We start from the raw sequence: 22,078 nt of genomic DNA, 5'->3' as shown, positions 1-22,078 counted from the left end.
GCGATGACGGCTCGCTTATCTACACAGCGCGTGCGCCGTGTTCAGCGACTAGCCGCGTCCTTTCAGATGAACAGCCTCACGCCTCTGAAAAAATTTCAGAGAATGCTAGGTTACATGGCCTCAGCCGCAGCAGTACTTCAGCTGGGTTTACTGTTCATGCGCCCGCTTCAGCATTGGCTAAACACCCGTGCGTCTCGCCGGGCTTGGGCCATGGGCCGCCAGCCGATCAGAGTGACTCAGACCTGTATCTCAGCTCTGCAGCCCTGGGCAGTGGCCGAATGGTATCAGCGGGAGTGACGATGGGAGCTGTATCTCGCCGAAAGTCATCTCGACAGACGCCGCCCAACACGGGTTGGGGCGCGGTCCGCGAGGGCTCTCCGGTTTTTGGCCTATGGTCAGTTCAGGAAAAGCTCCTTCACATAAATTGTCTGGAAATGATAGCGGTCGAGTACGCGCGCGGCGCTTCCTCCTGGTCATTCAGGGTCACCACGCCCTGGTCCGTTCGGACAACAGATCTGTGGTATCCTATCTAAACCGTCAGGGCGGTGTCAGATCCAGGAACCTCTTCCATCTGACAAAACACATACTGAGTTGGTCCCAGTGCCACCTGCGCCGCTGAGGGCGACGCACGTGCCAGGCCACCTGAACGACGGCCCAGACAGACTGTCCAGAGACAATATTTCCCCAGGGGAATGGTCCCTGCACGCTCAAACAGTCCAGAAGTTATGGAGCATATTCGGCAGAGCAGAGATAGACCTCTTTGCGCCAGAAGAGAACTCTCACTGCCCAGTATTTTTCTCGAAGCGAGGACGCAGCTGGCCCAAGACTGGCCCAACCGCCCGCTTTACGCCTTCCCTCCCGCCTCGCTATTGCCACAGGTAATGCAGAGGATCAGGAAACGCGTCACTCGGTGCTCCTCATAGCCCCGGCTGGGAGAATCAGACGTGGTTCCCGGAGCTTACGCAGCTGTCACTGACAGCCCCGTGGCCCATTCCAGTGAGAGCAGATCTCCTCTCTCAAGCTTGCGGCACGATCTGGCATCCCCACCCAGATCGCTGGCGCTGCACGCGTGGTGATCAACGACTACCCGTCGCTTTGCCAGAAGGAGTAATAAACACTATCATACACGCTAGAGCCCCTTCCACGAGAAGACTCTATGCGTCCAAATGGTCTGTGTTTTCAAAATGGTGCACCGACAGAGACCTGGACCCACGGACATGTGGGGTGTCGTCGCTGCTCGTGTTTTTACAAGAGCTGCTGGATAAGGGCAGATCCCCATCCACGCTCAAAGTGTACGTGGCGGCCGTCGCGGCGTTCGCTGAACCCCTGCACGGCCAGTCACTGGGAAAAACGAGCTGGTCATCCGCTTCCTCAGGGAGCTAGAAGGATGAACCCCCGTGCCCCCATCGGTTCCTATCTGGGATCTTTCTGTAGTTCTCGAAGCTATGAAAGCCCCCTTTCGAACCGCTTCAATCCGTGGATTTGAAATACCTTTCACTCAAAACCGTTTTCTAACTGCCCTGTCATCAGTTAAACGTGTGGGAGACCTTCACGCTGTCTGTCAGTCAGCTGCGTGTCTTGAGTTTGGACCAAGTGACTCCAAGGTCATTTTAAAGCCTAGACACGGCTATGTCCCCAAGGTGATCGGTACTCCTTTCAGAGCACAAATCATTTCCCTATCGCCGCTGCCAGCATCCGATAGCGAACGCGACGCCAATCTCCTTTGCCCAGTCAGAGCACTGAGATTGTATACTGTGCGCTCCGCCTCTTTCAGACGCTCTGAGCAGCTTTTCGTTTCGTTCGGAGGGCGCACCAAAGGTTTCGCCGCCTCGAAACAGACACTGTCTAGATGGATAGTGGACGCTATTGCTGCCGCGTACGCGTCAAAAGACCTACCATGTCCGTTAGGCATTAGGGCTCACTCCACTAGAGGCATGGCCTCCTCGTGGGCATGGTCCAGCGGGATTTCCATTCACGACATATGTTTGGCAGCGGGCTGGGCTTCCCCCTCCACCTTTGTCAGATTTTACAAAACTACTAGCGGTTTAATACGCTACAAGTCAAGTCAAGTGGTTTTTATTGTCGTTTCAACCATATACAGTTAGTACAGTACACAGCAAAACGAGACAACGTTCCTCCAGGACCATGGTGCTACATAAAAACAACAAAGGACCAACATAGGACCACATGAGACTACACAACGAAATAAAATACCTATATAAACTACCTATATATACCTATATAAAGTGCACGTGCATACATGTGCAAAAAGTACAGGACAGTACAACAAATTACTGACAATGAACAGGACAATAGACAGTGCAGCGCCGACCAGTACTCAGTAGTGCAAAAAGATGACAGTTTCTAAAAATGTAAACATAACATACTATGAGATAATGTTCTATGCACATAGCAGTTATTGAGGTAGCTGACAGTTATAAAGTGACAGTTATTAAAGTGCAACTCAGGACACGCGTGTGTCAAACCAGTCTCTGAGTATTGAGAAGTCTGATGGCTTGGGGGAAGAAGCTGTTACACAGTCTGGCCGTGAGGGCCCAAATGCTTCGGTACCTCTTGCCAGACGGGAGGAGGGTAAAGAGTTTGTGTGAGGGGTGTGTGGGGTCGTCCACAATGCTGGTTGCTTTGCGGATACAGTGTTTTTTGTAAATGTCTTTGATGGAGGGAAGAGAGACCCAATGATCTTCTCAGCTGTCCTCACTATCCTCTGCAGGGCTTTGCGGTCCGAAACGGTGCAAGTCCCAAACCAGGCAGTGATGCAGCTGCTCAGGATGCTCTCAATAGTCCCTCTATAGAATGTAGTGAGGATGGGGGTTGGGAGATGTGCTTTCCTCAGCCTTCGAAGAAAGTAGAGACGCTCCCCTGGTGAGCTGCACTGACGGGACACATTCCACACAGACCGGCACCGCCGCTCTGTCTTTCCCTTCCCACTATGTGCTTATGTATTACACACACACTGGCCCGCACTCTTGCCGGCCAAATATTATTCCCCCACTCACAAGGGCTCCCCCGGGTCTCCCCACCCGGGGCTCATGCAGTGGATGCTTGGCGCGCACGGCGTTGACAATGGGTTCCCGTCGCGTAAGCTAGCTTACGCAATACGAGAGAACCTCTCGTAAGAGAACAAATCGGTTACCTAACGTAACCTCGGTTCTCTCTAGATGAGGGAACGAGTATTGCGTAGCCGGCGTGCTTCGCGCCACGGCGACTTTCGCTTCATTCAATGAAAACCAGGGTTCCAGCCTACGAACTTACGCATATATGCACTCTAGCCACACCCATTCTGGCGGGCTTTGATACAGTGACGGCGCGGCTTCGTCATTGGACGCGAGTTCACTCAAGTTCGTCTATAGGCTGCAGCAGTTGCCGCAGAGCAACCAATGAGCTCGCTAGCTAGCCCGCTCAAGGTATGCAGCTGCTGCACTGCGTTGACAATGGATACAAAATTAAGGATAATTTTTTGGCTTCAATATCTCAGAAAAGATGAATCTTTCCCGTAGCGTAAGCTAGCTTACGCAATACTCGTTCCCTCATCTAGAGAGAACCGAGGTTATGTTAGGTAACCGATTCGTTTTCTATAAATACAGATATAAGAAAATAGATAAGTACAAATAACAATAACAAATAATAGTAGTCACCACAATAAACATAGTAACAGTAATCTCCACAATGAATATTAAATTACAAAGATTAATACGGTACAATAGGAACAAATGTGCCATAATATGGAAAAGTGCACTGCTAGAAATGATTAATACTGAGCGGTTGAAATTCGACACCTTTGCGCGCTGAGGAAAGAAATCGAGCCGCTCTGTCTAGCACATTAGTGTGCATGCGCTCAAAGAGTGCTTTAACTCTAGAAGTGAGCTATATATATATATATATATATATATTAAATAAACCATATAATGACTAAAAGGCACATAGATTATGTCTTCTAAATATAACAATGCAATACGTGAGGAAACTAGTATGTAAATATAAACACGAACATCTTTACGAGCTAGTTCGTATTGTCACTCGCATACGTTCACTTTTACACATGCGGGCCTATTCAAACACTCATAAACTAAGTATAGAACAATGTATAAACAGGCTTCTACTCACTTTACAGGCACGGACACAACTTTAGCAAAGATAAACGCTGCAGTATAGCTTGCATCCGTCCGCATTCCCGTTCGGTCAAACTCAATTCAATGGGTGGGAGCACTGACCTGCACGTCTTTTCCGCGGCGCTGATTGGCCCGCTGGACGGATGCTGCGACAAATGCGTCAATTCTGACATATAATAAAGGAACTAAGACACTTGAATATAACTCTAATAGTGGCCTTTTTTACATGCGCTGCTGATGCAGGTGTGGGCAGGGAGTTGCGTGCCAAAGCAACAGGCTGCGTCAGACTGCACGTACCCTTCCCAAACGCCCCATAATTCATCATAAATTTTTTGGTTCCCGGCATTCCGAAGGGGTGAACAAAGCGACGTGCCAAGTATGGGAGGAGGCCGCGCCAGCCACGCCTTTTCTCTCTCTCTGTTTCTCACATAGAGTTAAAGTGGCTGGGGCCATCTTAACGCTATCACACGGAAGGCATTCTTTTCCAACTCCTATTCTTTCAGGGGGAAAAGACCCCGTGGAGACCACCACCTGCCCAGGCTGGGGGGAGGTAAAGAGTGGCAAAATACGTCACATGGTTTTTCAGGCCACATGTGGAAATGGCATGGTGGTAGATCCTACCTGCTCAGAGGGAGGAGTTACTACAAACACGGTGACCGGGGGCAGCGGGGACAGCCCAAGGGAGATGCGTGTCCACCCGTAGGGGGACCGTACCACAGAAAATACCCACAGGGGGATTAATCCACAAGGGCCCATCCTGTGGAGCACCTATTCCAGTTCAGAGTAATTTTAGTACCCATATTGGGTCTAGTCGGGGAATTCCTCTGCTGAATTCACAGACCAGAGGGCTAGGGAGGAAGAACATCCAGAGAGCGCGAATCTAGTGGACTCTCCTGGGCGAAAAGAGCGCACAAGATCACCTCAGTGGAGGGGAAAGGTGCAAGCGGAACACCCGGTCAGATGTTCCGCATTCTCGAGTTCTACGCGCTCAGACCTGAGAGAGCACAGAACAAGACCGACTCAACCCTGAGATTGTAAAATCTTGTAAAGGTATTGAGTGTTGCCCAGCCTGCTACTCTGTAGATGTCTGCTAAGGAGGTGCCATTGGCCAGTGCCCATGAGGATGGCACACTTCTCGTTGAGTGTGCTCGAACCTGCAAGGGGCGGGCACGGCCTGGGTGTGATAGGCCAAAGCAATGGCATCAACAACTCAGTGGGAAAGCCTCTGTTTGGAGACACTGTTCCCTTTCCGCTGTCCACCAAAGCAGACAAAGAGCTGTTCAGAACATCTAAAGCTCTGCATGCGGTCCACTTAGGTACGCAAAGCACGTACCGGACACAGCAACGAAAAGGCTGGGTCTGCTTCCTCCAGGGCAAGCACTTGCAGGTTCACTACCTGGTCCCTGAAGGGAACCTTGGGCATGTAGTGCGGTTGCATCTTAGGACAACACGGGTGTCTGCCGGACCGAACTCCAGGCAAGAGTCGCTGAAAGAGAAAGCTTGCAGGTCCCCAACCCTCTATGGAAGACACAGGTGGATCGATAATTACCCCTAAATTTTATCGCGTGTTTTCCATAAATGGATAAAGGGCCTAAATCAAACCGACGGACCCAGATACGTTAGGGGGTGCGAACACAATAATCTCTGTTTTGCATTCATTTAAATGCAGGAAATTGACTGCCAAACAAGTTTTTAAGTCATTCAGACATGCTAGAAGAGGCCCTAAAAGCTGCTGATATGCGCCGTAGATCCAACAGCATATGCTCTGCAGAGGTAAGTGGAACAGTAAGTCAACCACTCGGCTCCGAAGAAGAAATCTGAATGAACAGAGGCATGATTCCCTCCCTTTATACCCGTATGTCTGAGGGAGGGACATCCAAATTCTGTCTGCCAAATTTTCATTGGCCTTTTCTAATGTAAATCCATATTTTTATTCTTCTAATTCATTACCTACAGTCCATTTATACCAAATTCTTATGAATGTACTGTATTTGTTTATATCGCTGGTGTTTGATAGGGAATTGACTGTACAATAAGACGGAGGCGATGCTGGAAAAGAACCTTCTTTTAGCACCTTGCACAAGCGATTTTGCAAAACCCACTTGCGCCCACACTTAGCACATACTTGCACGGAAATATCAAAACTTCATGGACATGCCCATTGACTTTGCTCTTATGACTTAAGGAATTACGTTGCGTGTAATGCTTGCATTCTTAAAATATGGCCCTTAATACAAATAGTGTGTCAGTAGAAAAGATACATTTTAGACTCCAAACATTACTTTTGCAAATAGAATAGAAGAACAGAGAGCCCTGCAACATATGGCATGATGCTCACAGAGCCCCCAACTGAACATGGGAGTCAGGCTGGGATCAGACAGAAGCAATTGAGACAGCCTTAATAGATAGAAGAACTGTGTTGAATTATCCAGGAAGCTTGGAACATCCTATATACCAAGAAAAACTGTGTCCAGTTGTACCTAGGAGAATTGGTGCTGTTTTGAAGGCAAAGGTGGTCACACCAAATATTGATTTAGCATCTTTAAAGTTTACTGGACTTTATTTTGATATTGATAACTATTTATATATATATATACTGTACTGTATATATATATATATATATATATATATATATATATATATATATATATATACACATTATTTTATGAATACATTTTAATAATTTATATAATACATTTTAAATGCAAGCTTTGTAGATACTGTTACTTATAAGTCTTATAATAATCTGCTCTTTTCTCAATATGTTTGTCAATAAAGTAATATAAATAAACACTATTGTAGCTCCATAAAAAGGTTACTGCTAAAACCACAACTGCAAAAAGAAAAGAAAGTGTTGACCACAAATCTTTGCTGTCTCTCAGAGGCTGTCTAAAAGGGTGAGAGGCATATCCATTTCAGTAATTCTAAAAACTGTCCCACTCATTCACAGGAGACGCACACACACACACTGCAGTCCAATCCTTCAGCCCTTTGAGGGTTGACGCATGATGATTGTGACCTTTCGGCAGATTGCAGGAGGCAATCTGAACCTTTTTCTGTTCGGAGCAATGAAGACAAATGGCCGTGTCTGAAAAGGGTAGAATTATATGTGGCAGACAGACACTCTTTATGATCCTGTAATGTAATTTTCAACTCAGTATATTGGTGATGCTTAGACAGGCTCCATATTATCAATATCATTCTAAAGTCTAGTGTGTAGTATCTGTTCTAGAGGGTTTCTTTAACCATGAGACCATGTGATGAGGAGGAGGGCGTGGCTGGGCCATAATGTAGCATGGCCGTGGCTGAATCAGCTGATCAGCAGGAGAGCAAGATAAGGGGCGCCGGAGATGCCGGTTCAAGAGAGAGATGCACGTGACCCCGTTGCATGTGTGTCTGTGCTTGTTTATGTTTGTTTTAAGTTCTGATCAGGGCTTGACAAAAAGGACTGCTCGATGGCCCGAGGCCAGTGGGAGAAAGATTCGGGCCAGTTGTTAGAACTGTCACTTGCCTGATGTGTAGATATATATATATATATAGCAGGAAAAAAAAACACTTAATTAACTTTGTAGTGCGATTTTTTAAAGTTTTGTAACATTTAAAGTATCCCTGCACATTCTGTGAAATCCCCACATTTTAGTTTTTACATTTTGGTGAAAAGCAGTAATCCACACATTGGAACACAAGAAATCAACTGTTTCTTTCTATAGGAATGAAAATCCATGCCACTCCTTGCATATGTCTCATCATCATCTCTCTCTGTGCAGCATAGTCTGTTTAACATGCATGTACTCTCATAAAGGGACAGAGTGCTAGTTTTATTCCCACTGTAAAACCAAAATGTCTCTCATTAATTCGCCTTTAGAGATGAAGCGCCAAGCGAGACGTAATAAACTTTGTTAAACCCCAGTTATACACGTTTCTGGAAATCACAAGCTGCTCAATATCCAAGATGTAAGTATACATTTAATTAGGTAATTTTTCAAAGCGTAAACATTAATTCGACATGATAATGGCGTTTGATATGAAAAGAAGCAAGATCACTATGGCTATTATGCTATTATTATCAGATCTGTTCAGCTGCAGGTTGAAGATGAATATTTGAAACAGTCTACTTCATATCATCCTCAAAAAACACCTGTTACATGTCTCATTTCTGGACCATACAGGAATTTCTTTTTTTTGTTCTTTGTATATCAGTCAGTGTTGGTCTTGTTTGAGGTTTCTGATTTCGTGTTATATACACATTGTTAATTCACAGATTAGGCCTAATATCTACAGTATATTACCGATTTAGTAGCAAGTCTGTTCTCTCAGCCAATAATTAAATATGTTTAGAATTAAGCATGACTAAACGGGTGACCGAAAACCCATTATCTTCTCCACAAAAACAAAAAGAGAAGATGCGTCACTAACAAGACTGTTAGTCCCGAAATTAAATTAAAAACAATTATTAATTGTTACACTTGGCTTAAAGCACATGTGTAAATGGAAGGATGATGTATTTAATATGATGTATTTATGAATTTATATCTGTAAAGCACATATATGGGATTACATAAGGCATAAATCATTGTGGCAGGGCAGAGGGTGGGGCGGGTCGTGTTCCTACACACCCAGTCCCGTATTAGGCTAATTATGCCTCCGGAAGAAACGATCTCTCTCTCCCGCACGATCCCCTGCAGTTAACCTTTATCCCGGAGGCATAATTAGCCTAATATGGGACCGGGTGTGTAGGATCACGACCCGGCCCCGCCCTCCGCCCTGCCACAATCATATCTTACAAATTATAAATGTGATAAAATTTTGGGGGACATTGTATTTTTTATTTTTTTTATTTTTCTCCCTAATTTGGAATGCCCAATGTGCTCTAAGTCCTCGTGGTGGCATAGTTACTTACCTCAGTCTGGGTGGCGGAGGACGAATCTCAGTTGCCTCTGCGTCTGAGACCATCAATCCGCGCATCTTATCACGTGGATTGTTGAGAGCGTTATCACGGAGGCTTTACGCTATTCTCCGTGGCATCAACGCACAACTCACCACATGCCCCACCGAGAGCAAACCACTTTATAGTGACTACAAGGAGGTTACCCCATTTGACTCTCCCCTCCCTAGCAACCAGGCCAATTTGTTTGCATAGGAGAACTGGCTAGAGTCACTCAACACACCCTGGATTCGAACTCGAAAAGCACATCCAGACTGTGACAAGGAGGAGGAGGGTGCAAGGCCGGTGTTGAGTCACCTAATCAGCCGGGAGGGGGATGAAGACGAGCCGAGGGTGCCAGTTAGGGAGAGAGAGAGATACACAAACACACACACAGCTGCTGTGTCTGTGTGTTTTATGTTATGTTTAAGTGTTTATGCCATATTAACGGTAAATGCATTAAACGCGATTAAGAAAAATTAATGCGTTCAAATATTTTATTAATCGCATGCGTTAATGAGGTCATTTTGTCAGCTCTAATGTATATATATATAACATTATATAACCACAGAGGTATGAGGCAGCAATTTAATGCACCACAGGACAGACCGCAATTTAATGCAGTACACAATGCACTAGACAGTTTAATGTAAAGCTAATAACCACAGACAGCAGTGTAATGCACCTCACAAAACCGCAGACAGCATTGTCATATGTCTCACAGAGTAATGCATCTGGTGTTCGTCCAGAATGGTCTTAAAGTGAGGTGATCAGAGAGTTTGTTCTAACGCAGCTTTAAGAAGCATGTGTTCAGGCCTTACCCAGAGTGAGCTGAGACACAGACACATAGACTCGTGTGTCAGGCTTAAGATCAAACTGGATCAGATTCTGATTTAAAGCATTCATGAGCACCTCAGACATCTGAAACAAGAGGAAGATGATAATGACAAGGATGGTAAGGAAGAGGAGAGTTGAAATTAGTAAAGAATCAAGTAAGACTTGAAAAATGGTGTCTGAAGGAGCAATTCAAAGAAGTAAATTAATTAAATGGTTAATATATAATTTTTCAATGTACAATTCCTTTACACAGAGAACTAAGCATTAAATTCATAAAATATTTATTTGGTTATCTCCAAAGCTCACTTGAATTTGTGCTACATCATTAGATTTCAAAGTTATTGTAGCTTGGAAGCCACTCTAAAACCAGTTTCCTTATGCCTGTTTCACATATACTGTGTGCAGGAAGTCAGAAGAACTGCTCCATGACTTCAGCGACATCCGCGCTTTGAGCTTTCACACTGTCTGCTTGTTTACTGCATGACAGAGCTGCAGCTCTATACAGAAAAATAAAGTGATTTCTGTGTTCCCACGCTGAGTTTCAGAGAACTCATTGAGAACTATAATAAATGTTATCGTCAATAAATCTAATTTTAACATGAGGATGAGGATCACATTTGCATCCACACAATAATAAACTTAGACGGTACAGATATCTTAACCGCAAAATTGAATAACATAAACTGCTTAAATTAGTAAGATTTCCTAAATAGAAAGTATTTGTGCCCCTGTTTAACTTTTCTGCATGTTTAACTTTCATCACGCTTGACACATGTCTTTTTTCAATTAATGGGTTTGAGTTCACTCCAGTATTTTATGTTGCCTCATAAATGTCTGTACTTCAAAAGATTTTGTTAATACAGAGGTTTGTAGTGCATTTTCAATGTGTTTTACTCTGATATGTTTTTATAATTCAACCTGTGTTTTGAAACGTTTAAATCAAAAGGCCTCAAATGTATCGGTTATATGGCCTGGCTAGTAAAGCACACTTGAGTTCAAATCAGTCTCAGGTCATTTTCCAGTCTCATCCCATTTCCTGTCACCTATACAAAGTCCTGTCATTAAAGTCATATGCCTATAAATAAATCTTAAATAAGGGCCTCCAAACTAAATGTTCTGGTTTCCTTACATGCATAACAACTGTTTAAAATGTATAGAAAAATTATCATACAACATTTTTGAATCTGCAATACTCAGTAACAATGAGTGTTTGTTATAACCTTATATAAATCGATAAATGCTGGTTTTAGCATACATTTGAAAAATGATCAAGCATATATTTCACTACAGTTTCTATTTCCTTTTGTGGTTGTTGGGCATTAAAAATGAAATCCATGACATTTCATATATTTTTTAGCAGGTTTATTCGCTAGTAATAAAGTCTATTTTTACTGCCACCATTATTTATTTAGCCATCAGAGAATCATAATTGGTCATTTGAACAGATTGTATAAATCCTCAGGCCATGTCATTTCAGCAGATTATAGTGAATAGTTTTTATTTTAAATGTGTGTGTGTGTTTGTGTGTGGTTCTTGCATTATCTAGATGTTCCTCTGTGTGTGATCTGAATGCTGACTGGTTCGTCTCTGGTAGAATAAAGAGCTCAGCAGCTGTGGGAGATCCAGGAAACACAGAGACTAACAACTGTTCCTCAGGGAAGCCACAAACCTGGAGAAAATGAAAACATTGTTTAGTATCTTAACACACACACACACACACACACACACACACTGGTGGAGCTATCATTATGATTGACATCATGATTTTTATACTATACGAACTATTGATTCTATCCTCTAACCCTAACCCTTCTCCTTAAACTAACCCTCACAAAAAACTTTTCGGCATTTTTACATTTTCAAAAGAACTTAGTTTTGTTCGATTTTTTTCTCCAAATTTGGAATGTCCAATCCCAATTTTGCTCTAAGTCATTGTGGCGGTGTAGTTACTCGCCTCAATCCGGGTGGCGGAGGATGAATCTCAGCTGCCCACGGAATGACAGTCAACCCACGCATCTTATCACATGTCTCATTGAGCTCGTTACCATGGAGACGTAGTGCGTGTGGAGGCCCATGCCATCCACTGCGGCATCTACGCACAACTTACCATGCGCCCCACCGAGAGCGAACCACATTATAGCGATCAAAAGGAGGTTACCCCGTGTGACTCTACTCTCCTAGCAACAGGGCCAATTTGGTTGCTTAGGAGACCTGGCTGGAGTCACTCAGCATGCTCTGGTATTCTAACTCACGAACTCCAGGGGTGGTAGCCAGCGTCTTTACCACTGAGCTACCCAGGCCCCCCTTAGTATGTTTTTTTTAAGCAAATTGATTTATGGGGACAATAGAGATGTCCACATAAATCACATTATAGCATAATTCCCTTGTAATTACCAGTTTGTAACCACCCAAACCTGCCCAAACACACACACACACACACACACACACACACACACACACACACAATCTCATACACTACCAAGCTTAAAATTAGACACAAAGTTTATGTAACAATCATGACAGCATCTAGTCCACACATAAAAGCTAGTCTACACCATTTCATGTCCATTTGCACATTAATTCAAATGATCTCAGTTAATTTTTGCAAATCATAGAAAGTAATTCTTCTGAATATCAAGATGGTTAATACATTATGAAATTATGTTGTGTAACAGGATCGAAAGTACTCTGTTCACGCTGGAAATCCAGAGCTATTGGGAGACCATTATATTTGTGCTTGAGCAATTCATTGTAATGGTGTTCTGTGGAGCAGTTCTTTGGCTCTGTTCTTTAATTGGCTGACTGGCTTTAGAGTCTCTCTGTTGTGGCATCAATATTCACTCTGAACTCCTGTGATGCACTCTCACCAGCAGCACTACATTACGCTCACTCGCTCTCTTTCAGACTGGGGAAATCAGACGAATGTGTGAGAGCACGCAAAGCAAAGCCTCTCAGCCAAACACAAAGCTCGCCAGAGAGCCCAGAAAGCTCGAGCTATCAGGCAACCAGTAGCATTTGAGGGAGAGGAAAGAGAATAGCTGAGAAGAGAGGAAGCATGGTCAGCAGCCTTTCAAGAAATTTCATGAGTCCTTTTCAGCAGATCATTGACATGAACAGAGCACTCCAACAGGAACTGATGATGGACTTACAACTCAGTATACCTGAGAGAGAGTTGCCCTGACAACGCGCCCCACATCCTGTCTCCACTCGGTGACAGACGGGTTGTGCTCTTCCATGTTTGGGGAGAATGACAGCAATAAAGAATGGAAGAACTCTAAGAAGGAGAGAAAGAGATGGATCAATGGAAACAGACAGATTATTCTTTTGCAGAGAAACACTCTGCATCTTTGGTCCCGGTAAATAAAACTCACAGCAAGAAAAATTCCACTTAATTCTGAATGAACTATCACATTTCTGTGAAACTATCTCACATACAATTTTGTACATATCTCATAAACAACAGAGCAGAAGAATAGGGGCATCTTCTCAGCCACAGGAGGTATTCACCTTTCACAGTAATGGTTTTCACATCCTGTAGGACTGTACCTCCCACAGACACCTGTACGGTGACAGAGTTAATTCCCTCCCTCATGAATGTTTGTGAGACACTGCCTTCCAGTGTGATCAGTGGCTGAAAAAACACACACAACAAGATGTTTGCTGCCTAAAGAAACAGGGCAGCAAATCTGACTGATGTGTAAGTGGAAGATTCATTTAGAGCAGAGCCCAGTTACACTGGACTCTTGTTGTATTTCATGGATGAGCTGACATGCTTTTGGGTCTTGCCATACATATCTTGGTCTCAGAACTCTTCATGCTTTTTCATGGTATTTTTTTTTTTTTTAACAAGCAGTTCCGTTTATGAGATTTACCTTGATTTCTTTTCAATAGATTATGTTCTGTTTGTATTACCCATGAAAACAAATAATATTTAATAATATTAAATAAATAATAAAAAAACCTGCCTTGTGTCATCTGATCTATAATTAATTAACGCAATAAACCATGACCAAATTTCCCAATGGCATAGCTAGGAGCATTTTTACACAACAAAACCTATTTTGACAGTGTTAAAATTCAGTTATTCTTTTTTTCTTGTTGGTTTAAATGTTTTTAAATGTATCTTGTATTTTCTTTATCATTTTTATGTAAAGTACTTTGATATGCCATTTTTTTATTAAATGTGCTATATAAATTAACTTGCCTTGCGGTAGCAGGTGTTCAACATCATGTGTCACCTACACCACTAAACGTGGCTTTGCTTTCAACTGATCTGACCCCAATCCGAATCCATCCTAATAACAGGTTTTCCTAGATGACCTCAGCAAGCACATTATTTTGTCCAGAACCCTTATTTGTTGGAGGTCAAAAACATTACTGAAAATACTGCCTAACTGATCTGAGCCTCTGGGCCTCACGTGTATAAATACTGAGAGTTTGAACCTCTGTGTTGTTATTGAACCACCAGTAGAAGGTAGTGGTCCTGGCCTGACTGGGCCACAACACTGCAGTCAGGTTGGCCTCTCTTCCTCTGATGACAACCACTGGTGCTGACAGAAAAATACGCTCTACGGGACCTAACGCAACAAATCAGACGTGATATTAGACACAAAAGCGATCACATTTAGCACTGCAGACAACTCTGTACCAACAGCAATTTCCTCTTCTATACGTACTTCATCGAGAACTAGTTCTAAATTATTGTATTGATGTGCAGTCAGTGATACAGATATAATTTAGTGTGACAGAGAAAATGGCCTTGTACTGTAAGCAATGTACTTTTAACAGTGGCAGCAATGCCTTTTTATAGAGAAGACAAAATATTAGAAATATAAATATACATGTGTGTGTACATACTAGTTATGTGCAGATAGACTGAGCTGCTGTCAGACCCCTGGCTGTTCTGAGCATGTGCAGTGACCCTAAATATCCCAGCAATCCTGTACGTGTGTGTGATGCTGTCACCAAGTTGACTGATGTTGGAGTATGACACAGAGATGCCGTCTCCAAAGTCCACATTGAGAATTGTAGACAAGGAGTCACCCTATAGAAAAAACAACAAAGAAACTCGCAGATATACTCTATGATTTTGAAGGGAGAGAGAGAGAGAGATAGAGATTATCATTATCATTATTATTTGTCTTGTCATTATCTGTTTTGTGTTTTAATGCTTTGGCAATATTGTATGTAAACACAATCATGCCAATAAAGTACTTTTAAATTGAAAATTGAAAATTGAGAGAGAGAGAAAGAAAGGTTGCACAAGGATAGTGAAACCTGATATCACCTGCATTGCGGGGACCAACCAACAGTCCCCATGAGGAAAACATAATGAAAATGTAAATAAAACATAATAAAATAACTTAAACATGCAAAAAGGTTTGTGTGCATGCTAGGTTTAAAGTTTGGGTAGTGTTTGGGATAGAACATTTAATTAGCTCTGCATAGAGCTAATTAAATAGAAATTAAATTAATTAAATTAAAAAGACTAAACTAGAAGTCAATGGAAAGTCTCGAACATGACAGAAAATGAACACATGTGTTCATCAGTTGACTCACATTATGTAGTGTTACTCTGAATGTTATGTTGGTTCCCAGTACAGCAGTGAGTTGTGAGTTGCTGGTGCTAAGTTGTAAGCCACTGGGAGCAATGGGCTTGCACTGTTGCATTCTGGGACTTAGTGTATCTTTCAGACCTTCTCTACAGTTATTCAGTAACACCCTCCTGTACCTGCATAGACATAAACACCAACACACACACACACACACACATAAATGAAGGAATTTAAAGTAAATTATCACAGTCTAAAACTGAAGTTGGGCAAATGTATTTTCAGTGTAGGTGTTAATATTATTTACTAATAAGGCAAGTCCACATTATTTCTCACTGAATATTTTGTTTCATCCAGAAATATGTATGTTTTGGTTTGCATGTACCTGTGTGTATCTTTGTGCAACTGACAGTGTGTATTACCCTGTGCTATTGCGGTAGCGCTGTCCATGGGTGCAGGTGTGTGCTGGTAAATTTACATCATACCAGAATGCAGGTGCACATTTGCCACTTGTCTGCCTCTCAAACCCATAATCACTGCAAAGAAGACATAGAAACATAAACCAAAGTTTGTTCAAGCTCTACACTATGAGTTTTACAACAGTGTGATTCTCAACAGATAGAAAGTGTTAGATACACTCTTAAAAATGGTACTTCAATGGTTCTTTGAATCATTTTAGGTTCAACAAAGAACCCTCTTCTTTATTGAGCACCTGTTTCACTGTATGAAGTTCCTGACATGGATATATGGTTCTTTGAAAGTTAAAAAAGTTTTAAGTACATTAAAGTTTTTTTAAAAAATTGGAGCACTGGTATAATCTGTATCTTTATCAACAGTACATAGATGGTTTTCTAAAATACTAGACAAAAAAAGTTCTCTGTGGATTACAGAAGGTTCTACTATAGGGTCAGACAGCAAAACACTGTGGCGAGGTGAGCAAGCGACAGACACAGTGGGTGTGGTGTCAAACCTCAGAGAGGTGTTTATTCCAAGTAATAATAGGGAATAAAGAGTCCATGATGGAATTAGTGTCCAAAATAAAAGAGAATTTGGCACTCTCACGGTGAAAGGGGGCATCGTGTTGGATGGGGAGTGTCCAAAGGAGGATCAGGACGTGGACTGCTGCACGTACTCCCCTGAATGGTCCGTGATGCGAGGGGTGGAGGCTCCGTTGGTGGCCTGTCTTCCCTGCAGCCACGGTGATTGTGAGGGGAAGACGGCCCAGCATCCATGCCCGTTGGCTGCTACGCGTGCTGTTCCGTAGCATCTAATTTGTGCCAGGGGTCTGGGAGTGTGGGTCTGGCACACATCTAAATCAGCAGGACCCTCCCCGCTTTGCTCCTGGATCTGCGAGTATGCCAGTGTGTGCACACAAGGAGATAGAAGCCAGCTTCCCGAGAAGAGTTCAATTCAGGTGAGCCTCACCATCCGCTTCCCCAATGAGGACTATTAATTATGAGCCTCTTCTTTTCTCCTGCCCAACTCCCATCATGGGCCTGGCTGAAGGACCGCCCTAAGAGGCAGGCCGATGATGATGAGAGGGAGGGGTGGGTCATTCTGGCACAAACCCTAATAACTTCTAATTGCAACCTCTATTTTTAAGAGTATGGACTATGTATAGATATGACAGAGGGATTTTAAACAATAAATGTCATCTTAAATGTTTTAACACTTTGAAACTCGTACTTATACCTATGCAGAACCCTGATGAGAACAGAGCTTTTTCTGCAGTGCTGTAGCCCTGAGCAGTGGTTGATGGGTGCGTTTGCGATGTATAAACTTTCGCTAATGCTCTGTTAACTCCCACTGCAGGGGATCAGGGCTAAACTCAGCAACACCAGCTCTTTTAGTTTAATCAGATCACTGCCACATTTATTATCCATTTAAATATTCATTACTTATTCATTTGGAGATAATTAATCATTTGACATTATGCAAATGTTGTATGCGTCTCATTCATACGTGTAATTTGCCTAAGAGCAGATGACTCTAATGGAGTCTGTATGCAGTACAAAGGAGATTTATGTCATTGTTATGATCAGCGCAAGAGTGTTTCTCTGTCAGTGTGCATGGTGGTAAGCTCGTGAAGACATTTTCATCAGTATAGTGGTATGATTATGACCAACTAATGTAAAGCTGTATCTATTACCTTTGGCATCTCAGGAGCAAGTTAATTTGATGTATTGACAGCAATAATATCTTGTAGTGCACTCATAAACTGCACTACGAAGGAGTTACAGAGAAATCATCTTATGGTGGGAAGAACGTCTAGGTTACTGTTGTAACCTCTGTTCCCTGATGGAGGGAACGAGACATTGTGTTGAAGAATCGACACTAGGGGTCTCTCTTTAGAGCCTCGCGCATCTCTGAACTTGAGAAAAGGCCAATGAGAAATTGGCAGACAGAATTTGCATGTCCCGCATAAAGGGAGGGAAATGCGCCTGTTCATTCAGGATTTTGCCTGAGGAGCCGACAATGAGGTTCGGCCATAACAGTGGCTCGGTTCAGCGACGTGGCCGGGAGGACACAACATCTCGTTCCCTCCGACTTTGTGTCGAAGTGAGCACTAGGGGTCCAATTTTAATCACGCCATGCGCTGAACCGTGTACGTGCGCTGCTGACACAGGTGCGGGCAGGCAGTTGCATGCCAAAAACGACGTTCAGCGAGGCTGTGTCAGACTGCATATACCCTTCCCCAACGCCCCATAAGATCGTCATAGCCTTATGGTTCCCTACGCCCTGATATGGGGGGAACAAGGCGATGTGCCAAGCATGGGAGCACCTTTTCTCTCTCTATGTTTCTTGCATAGTGTTAAAGCAGCTGGGGCCATTTTAACGCTAGCACACAGATTGGGGAAGCCGTTATTTCCCAATTCCTATTATTTCAGGGGTGGAGCCCCTGCATAGACCAAATACCCTGCAGAGACCACACCTGCCCAGGCTGGGGGAGGTAAAGAGTGGTGGAATACATCACATGGGATTCTAAGTCGCATGTGGAGAATGGCACGGTGGAAAATCCTACCTCATTGGGAGGGAGGAGTTGCTACAAACACGGCAACCGGGGGGCAATGAGGACTGCCCAAGGGAGACGCGGGTCCGCTCGCAAGGAGACCGTACCACGGAAAATACACACAGGAGGACAAGTCCACATGGGGGCCTGGCCTATGGAGCACCTATTCCATTTACATTTATGCATTTGGCAGACGCTTTTATCCAAAGCGACTTACGGTGCACTTATTACAGGGACAATCCCCCCCGGAGCAACCTGGAGTTAAGTGCCTTGCTCAAGGGCCCAACAGTGGCATCTTGGTGGTGCTGGGGCTTGAACCCCCGACCTTCTGGTCAGTAACCCTGAGCCTCAACCACTGAGCCACCACTGCCCCCGATTCCAGTACAGAGTAATTGGAGTACTCGCATTGGGTTTGGTCGGGGAATTCCTCCGCTGAATTCGTGGACCAGAGGGCTAGGGAGGAAACATCCAGGGATGATAGTGGGATCTCCTGGGATAAGAGCACTCGATATTACCTCAGCGGAGGGAAAGGGCGCTAGGTGCAAGTGGTACACATGGTTACCGAGTTCTACCGGCTCGGACCTGAGAAAACATGGGATGAATCCGACTCAACCCTGAGATTGTAAAATCTCGTAAAGGTATTAGGTGTTGCCCACCCCGCTGCACTGCATATGTCTGCTAAGGAGGTGCCTTTGGCCAGTGCCCAAGAGGATGCCACACTTCTCGTCGAGTGTGCTCGAACCTGCAAGGTGGTGGGCATGGCCTGGGTGTGATAGGCCAATGCTATGGCATCAACCACCCAGTGTGAAAGCCTCTGTTTAGAGACAGATTTCCCTTTCTACTGTCCTCTAAAGCGGACAAAGAGCTGCTCAGAACGTCTAAAGCTCTGTGTGCGGTCCAAATAGATATGCAAAGCACATACCAGACACAGCAACAAAGGGCTGGGACGGGTGGTTCGTGGGGATGTACCCGGTGAAACCGAGCCCGCTGCATCCCCAAATCACCTCCATCGCCAGCCGGGTCGTCCTCAACCGCGGGGGCGGGGGCAGCGGCTGGAGTGGCGTTCCTTTTTTAGGAAGGAAAGCCGCGACCACAACGTTGCCATGGTAAGGTTCTCACAGTGAGAACACAAACCATCCACAAACGCTGCCTCGGTGTGATCACAGCCCAGACACACGAGGCAGCGCCTGTGACCATCAGAAGCGGAGAGCACTCCACCGCATCCAGGAACTACACAATGGCGGAAGAGCATCTTTATAAAGACGCTTCCTAAAAAGGACGTTCAACACCACTGAGTATTGCTCTTTTAGAGAATTAAACTCTTTTACAAAAATGATCATTTAGAGAGCGCTGTCGAAGCGCCCAGGGGCAAAGCTGCATTGCCATGCAGAGAAGGAGAAAGCCGCTGATATGCGCCGTAAATCCAACAACATACGATCTGAGAGATGAGATGAACAGTCTTGTGAATCTCAGCTCGCTGCTCACACAACTGGTCGGCTCCGAAGAACATTTCTGAATGAACAGACGCATTTCCCTCCCTTTATACCTGTATGTCCGGAGGCGGGACATGCAAATTCTGTCTGCCAATTTCTCATTGGAATTTTCTCAAGTTCAGAGATGCGCGAGGCTTTCAAGAGAGACCCCTAGTGTCGCTTCTTTGACACAACGTCGAAGTAAGCGACAGACGGGGAACCCTGATTTTTACATTCAAATGGCATTTAATTAATCTTTATAATTGCTTGAAACCTTGCAGCCTTTGTTCTCTGTATGCAACACTGAGTCCTTTGATCCACAAGTGTTACTGTCACTCATTTTCTCTATTGGAAAAGTGTGACTCACCACTCAAAGTCATAGAGGGTGCAGATGCAGGGCTCAGCTGAAACGACTTGAGAATACTCTCGACCTATAGTGCATCGTATGCCAGGCTTCCTCTTCATATACATCTGTCTCTCTCCCATCACACACACCTCACCCTGAAACACACATACACAAATACTCTTAAAAACAAATACAAACATTTGAAATTCTTTAATTATTTATTCACCCTAATGCTGATTCAAACAAGTTTTATTTTATTTATTTCGTGGAACACAAAAGGTAAATTTTTAAGTTTACGTTTTTACAGGATTTCTTCACTCTGGTTTGTCAATTTTGAAAAAAAGAACAGCTTGTTGGAACGGAGTCATTCTAAGGAGCCCCTTAGAGGACAGGGTGGTATTTTTTTTTTCCTGTTTTATTTTAGTTTATAGTTTTGCATTCCCTTGCAGTAGTTTAGTGCCCTCGGAATAGTTTTGTATTCCCTCACAATACATTAACCATGGTTTTACTACAGTATCCATATTTTAAATATGACATTCATAGTGAAACCATAGTGATAATACAGGAAAATGAAAACTACAGTAATAAAAATCATAATGTTGTGTGCTATTATGGTTTTACTGTACAAACACCATAGTTTAACTATAGGTTTACTATAGTAATATTGTAGACTGTAGTGACCATACTTTTTATCAGAAACCATTTTTCTATAGTAATATTGTAGTAACCATGACTGTTGTAGGGTAAACATGTTTTGTTTTTTTGGTGGAAACCATGGTTCTTCTACAGTTCAATTATAGTAACTATGAAAAGTAAGTTATGTAATCATGTATTATTTGGGCAGAAACCATGGTTTTAATACAGTATACTGTATCCATATAGTAACCATGATTAACCATGGTAATTCTTTCTCTAAGGGGCTTCGCACTATTCACTTACATTATGGAGAATAAACTCAGGTCATACAGGTTTAAGGTGATATAAATCTCAAATTTTTGGGTGAACTATTCCTTTAAGGGTTAGGAAAAAATTGCTTGCAAGAATTTTGAAAAGCATATTTTGCTTCCTAGGCAACAGATTTGACCTGCAAACGATGCTGACTCTGAATCTCAGTAAAAACAAGTGAGAGTAAAGGCTGACGGACAACATTTCACCAATACATAGTGCGAGGACTGTTTCAAAAATCCATTACCACTCCATTAATTTCCATCCTGCCAGGACATGTTACCCCAGAGGTGAAAATAATCACTCATACTGTCCTAAGTACTAGTGAATTAAGTACCAAAATAAACTCATGTTTAATGTTGAGTGAGCAAATTAGTTATTTACCATTGAGACTGCACAGTAAGGCATGCTGATAAATGTAAGGTGACAACCTTGTTATGCAGGTGCCATGTCTGAAAGTCTCCGTCGGTGCATTTCCGCCCAAACAAGGATCTGTAGTCAATCTTTATCAGCTGCCAGTCAGAGTGGTAACTAAAGTGTCCGAAGAATCTATGAGGACATATATGCTTAGAGTAAATCTGGATCTATTACTTTTATATTCTTTGCAGTTGTTAACTGACCAAAGCAACTAGTAAAGGAGAGATTTTGAGTGCTTAAACAAAACTGTAAAGGTCTAATAAGACCTTTACAGTTTGTCAACATAGAAATGTCAACATAACTGCAATGCTATTAGTAGAAGTGAAGGGTTAAAGGGATAGTTCTAAAGGGATAGAAAGAATTTTCCTTTTTGAGTGTACTATCCTGTTAAGCTTGCAGATGTGCAGGATCATAGACAGACATGCAGAGCTTAGATTTAGTGATT

The 22,078-nt window shown here is 43.3% G+C and overlaps 1 protein-coding gene across 1 annotated transcript in view; it reads right to left on the bottom strand.

Moving 5' to 3' along the window:
* The window catches only part of sorcs3b (sortilin related VPS10 domain containing receptor 3b), a 138,392-nt gene that overhangs the window by 19,128 nt on the left and 97,186 nt on the right, over positions 1–22,078 (bottom strand). The window contains exons 15-24 of the mRNA XM_052145176.1: positions 21,648–21,765; positions 20,293–20,426; positions 15,866–15,979; positions 15,451–15,622; positions 14,749–14,935; positions 14,335–14,468; positions 13,399–13,522; positions 13,053–13,165; positions 11,429–11,560; positions 9,876–9,975 (exon numbers count right to left, since the gene is read on the bottom strand). Coding sequence (XP_052001136.1) covers positions 9,876–9,975; positions 11,429–11,560; positions 13,053–13,165; positions 13,399–13,522; positions 14,335–14,468; positions 14,749–14,935; positions 15,451–15,622; positions 15,866–15,979; positions 20,293–20,426; positions 21,648–21,765 — 1,328 coding nt within the window. The remainder of the gene's footprint in view (positions 1–9,875; positions 9,976–11,428; positions 11,561–13,052; positions 13,166–13,398; positions 13,523–14,334; positions 14,469–14,748; positions 14,936–15,450; positions 15,623–15,865; positions 15,980–20,292; positions 20,427–21,647; positions 21,766–22,078) is intronic.

The sequence above is a fragment of the Xyrauchen texanus genome, chromosome 16 (assembly GCF_025860055.1).
Source record: "Xyrauchen texanus isolate HMW12.3.18 chromosome 16, RBS_HiC_50CHRs, whole genome shotgun sequence".
NCBI lineage: Eukaryota > Metazoa > Chordata > Actinopteri > Cypriniformes > Catostomidae > Xyrauchen > Xyrauchen texanus.
Note: the sequence above shows the minus strand (reverse complement) of the source record. Positions and strands in the feature narration are given on the sequence as shown.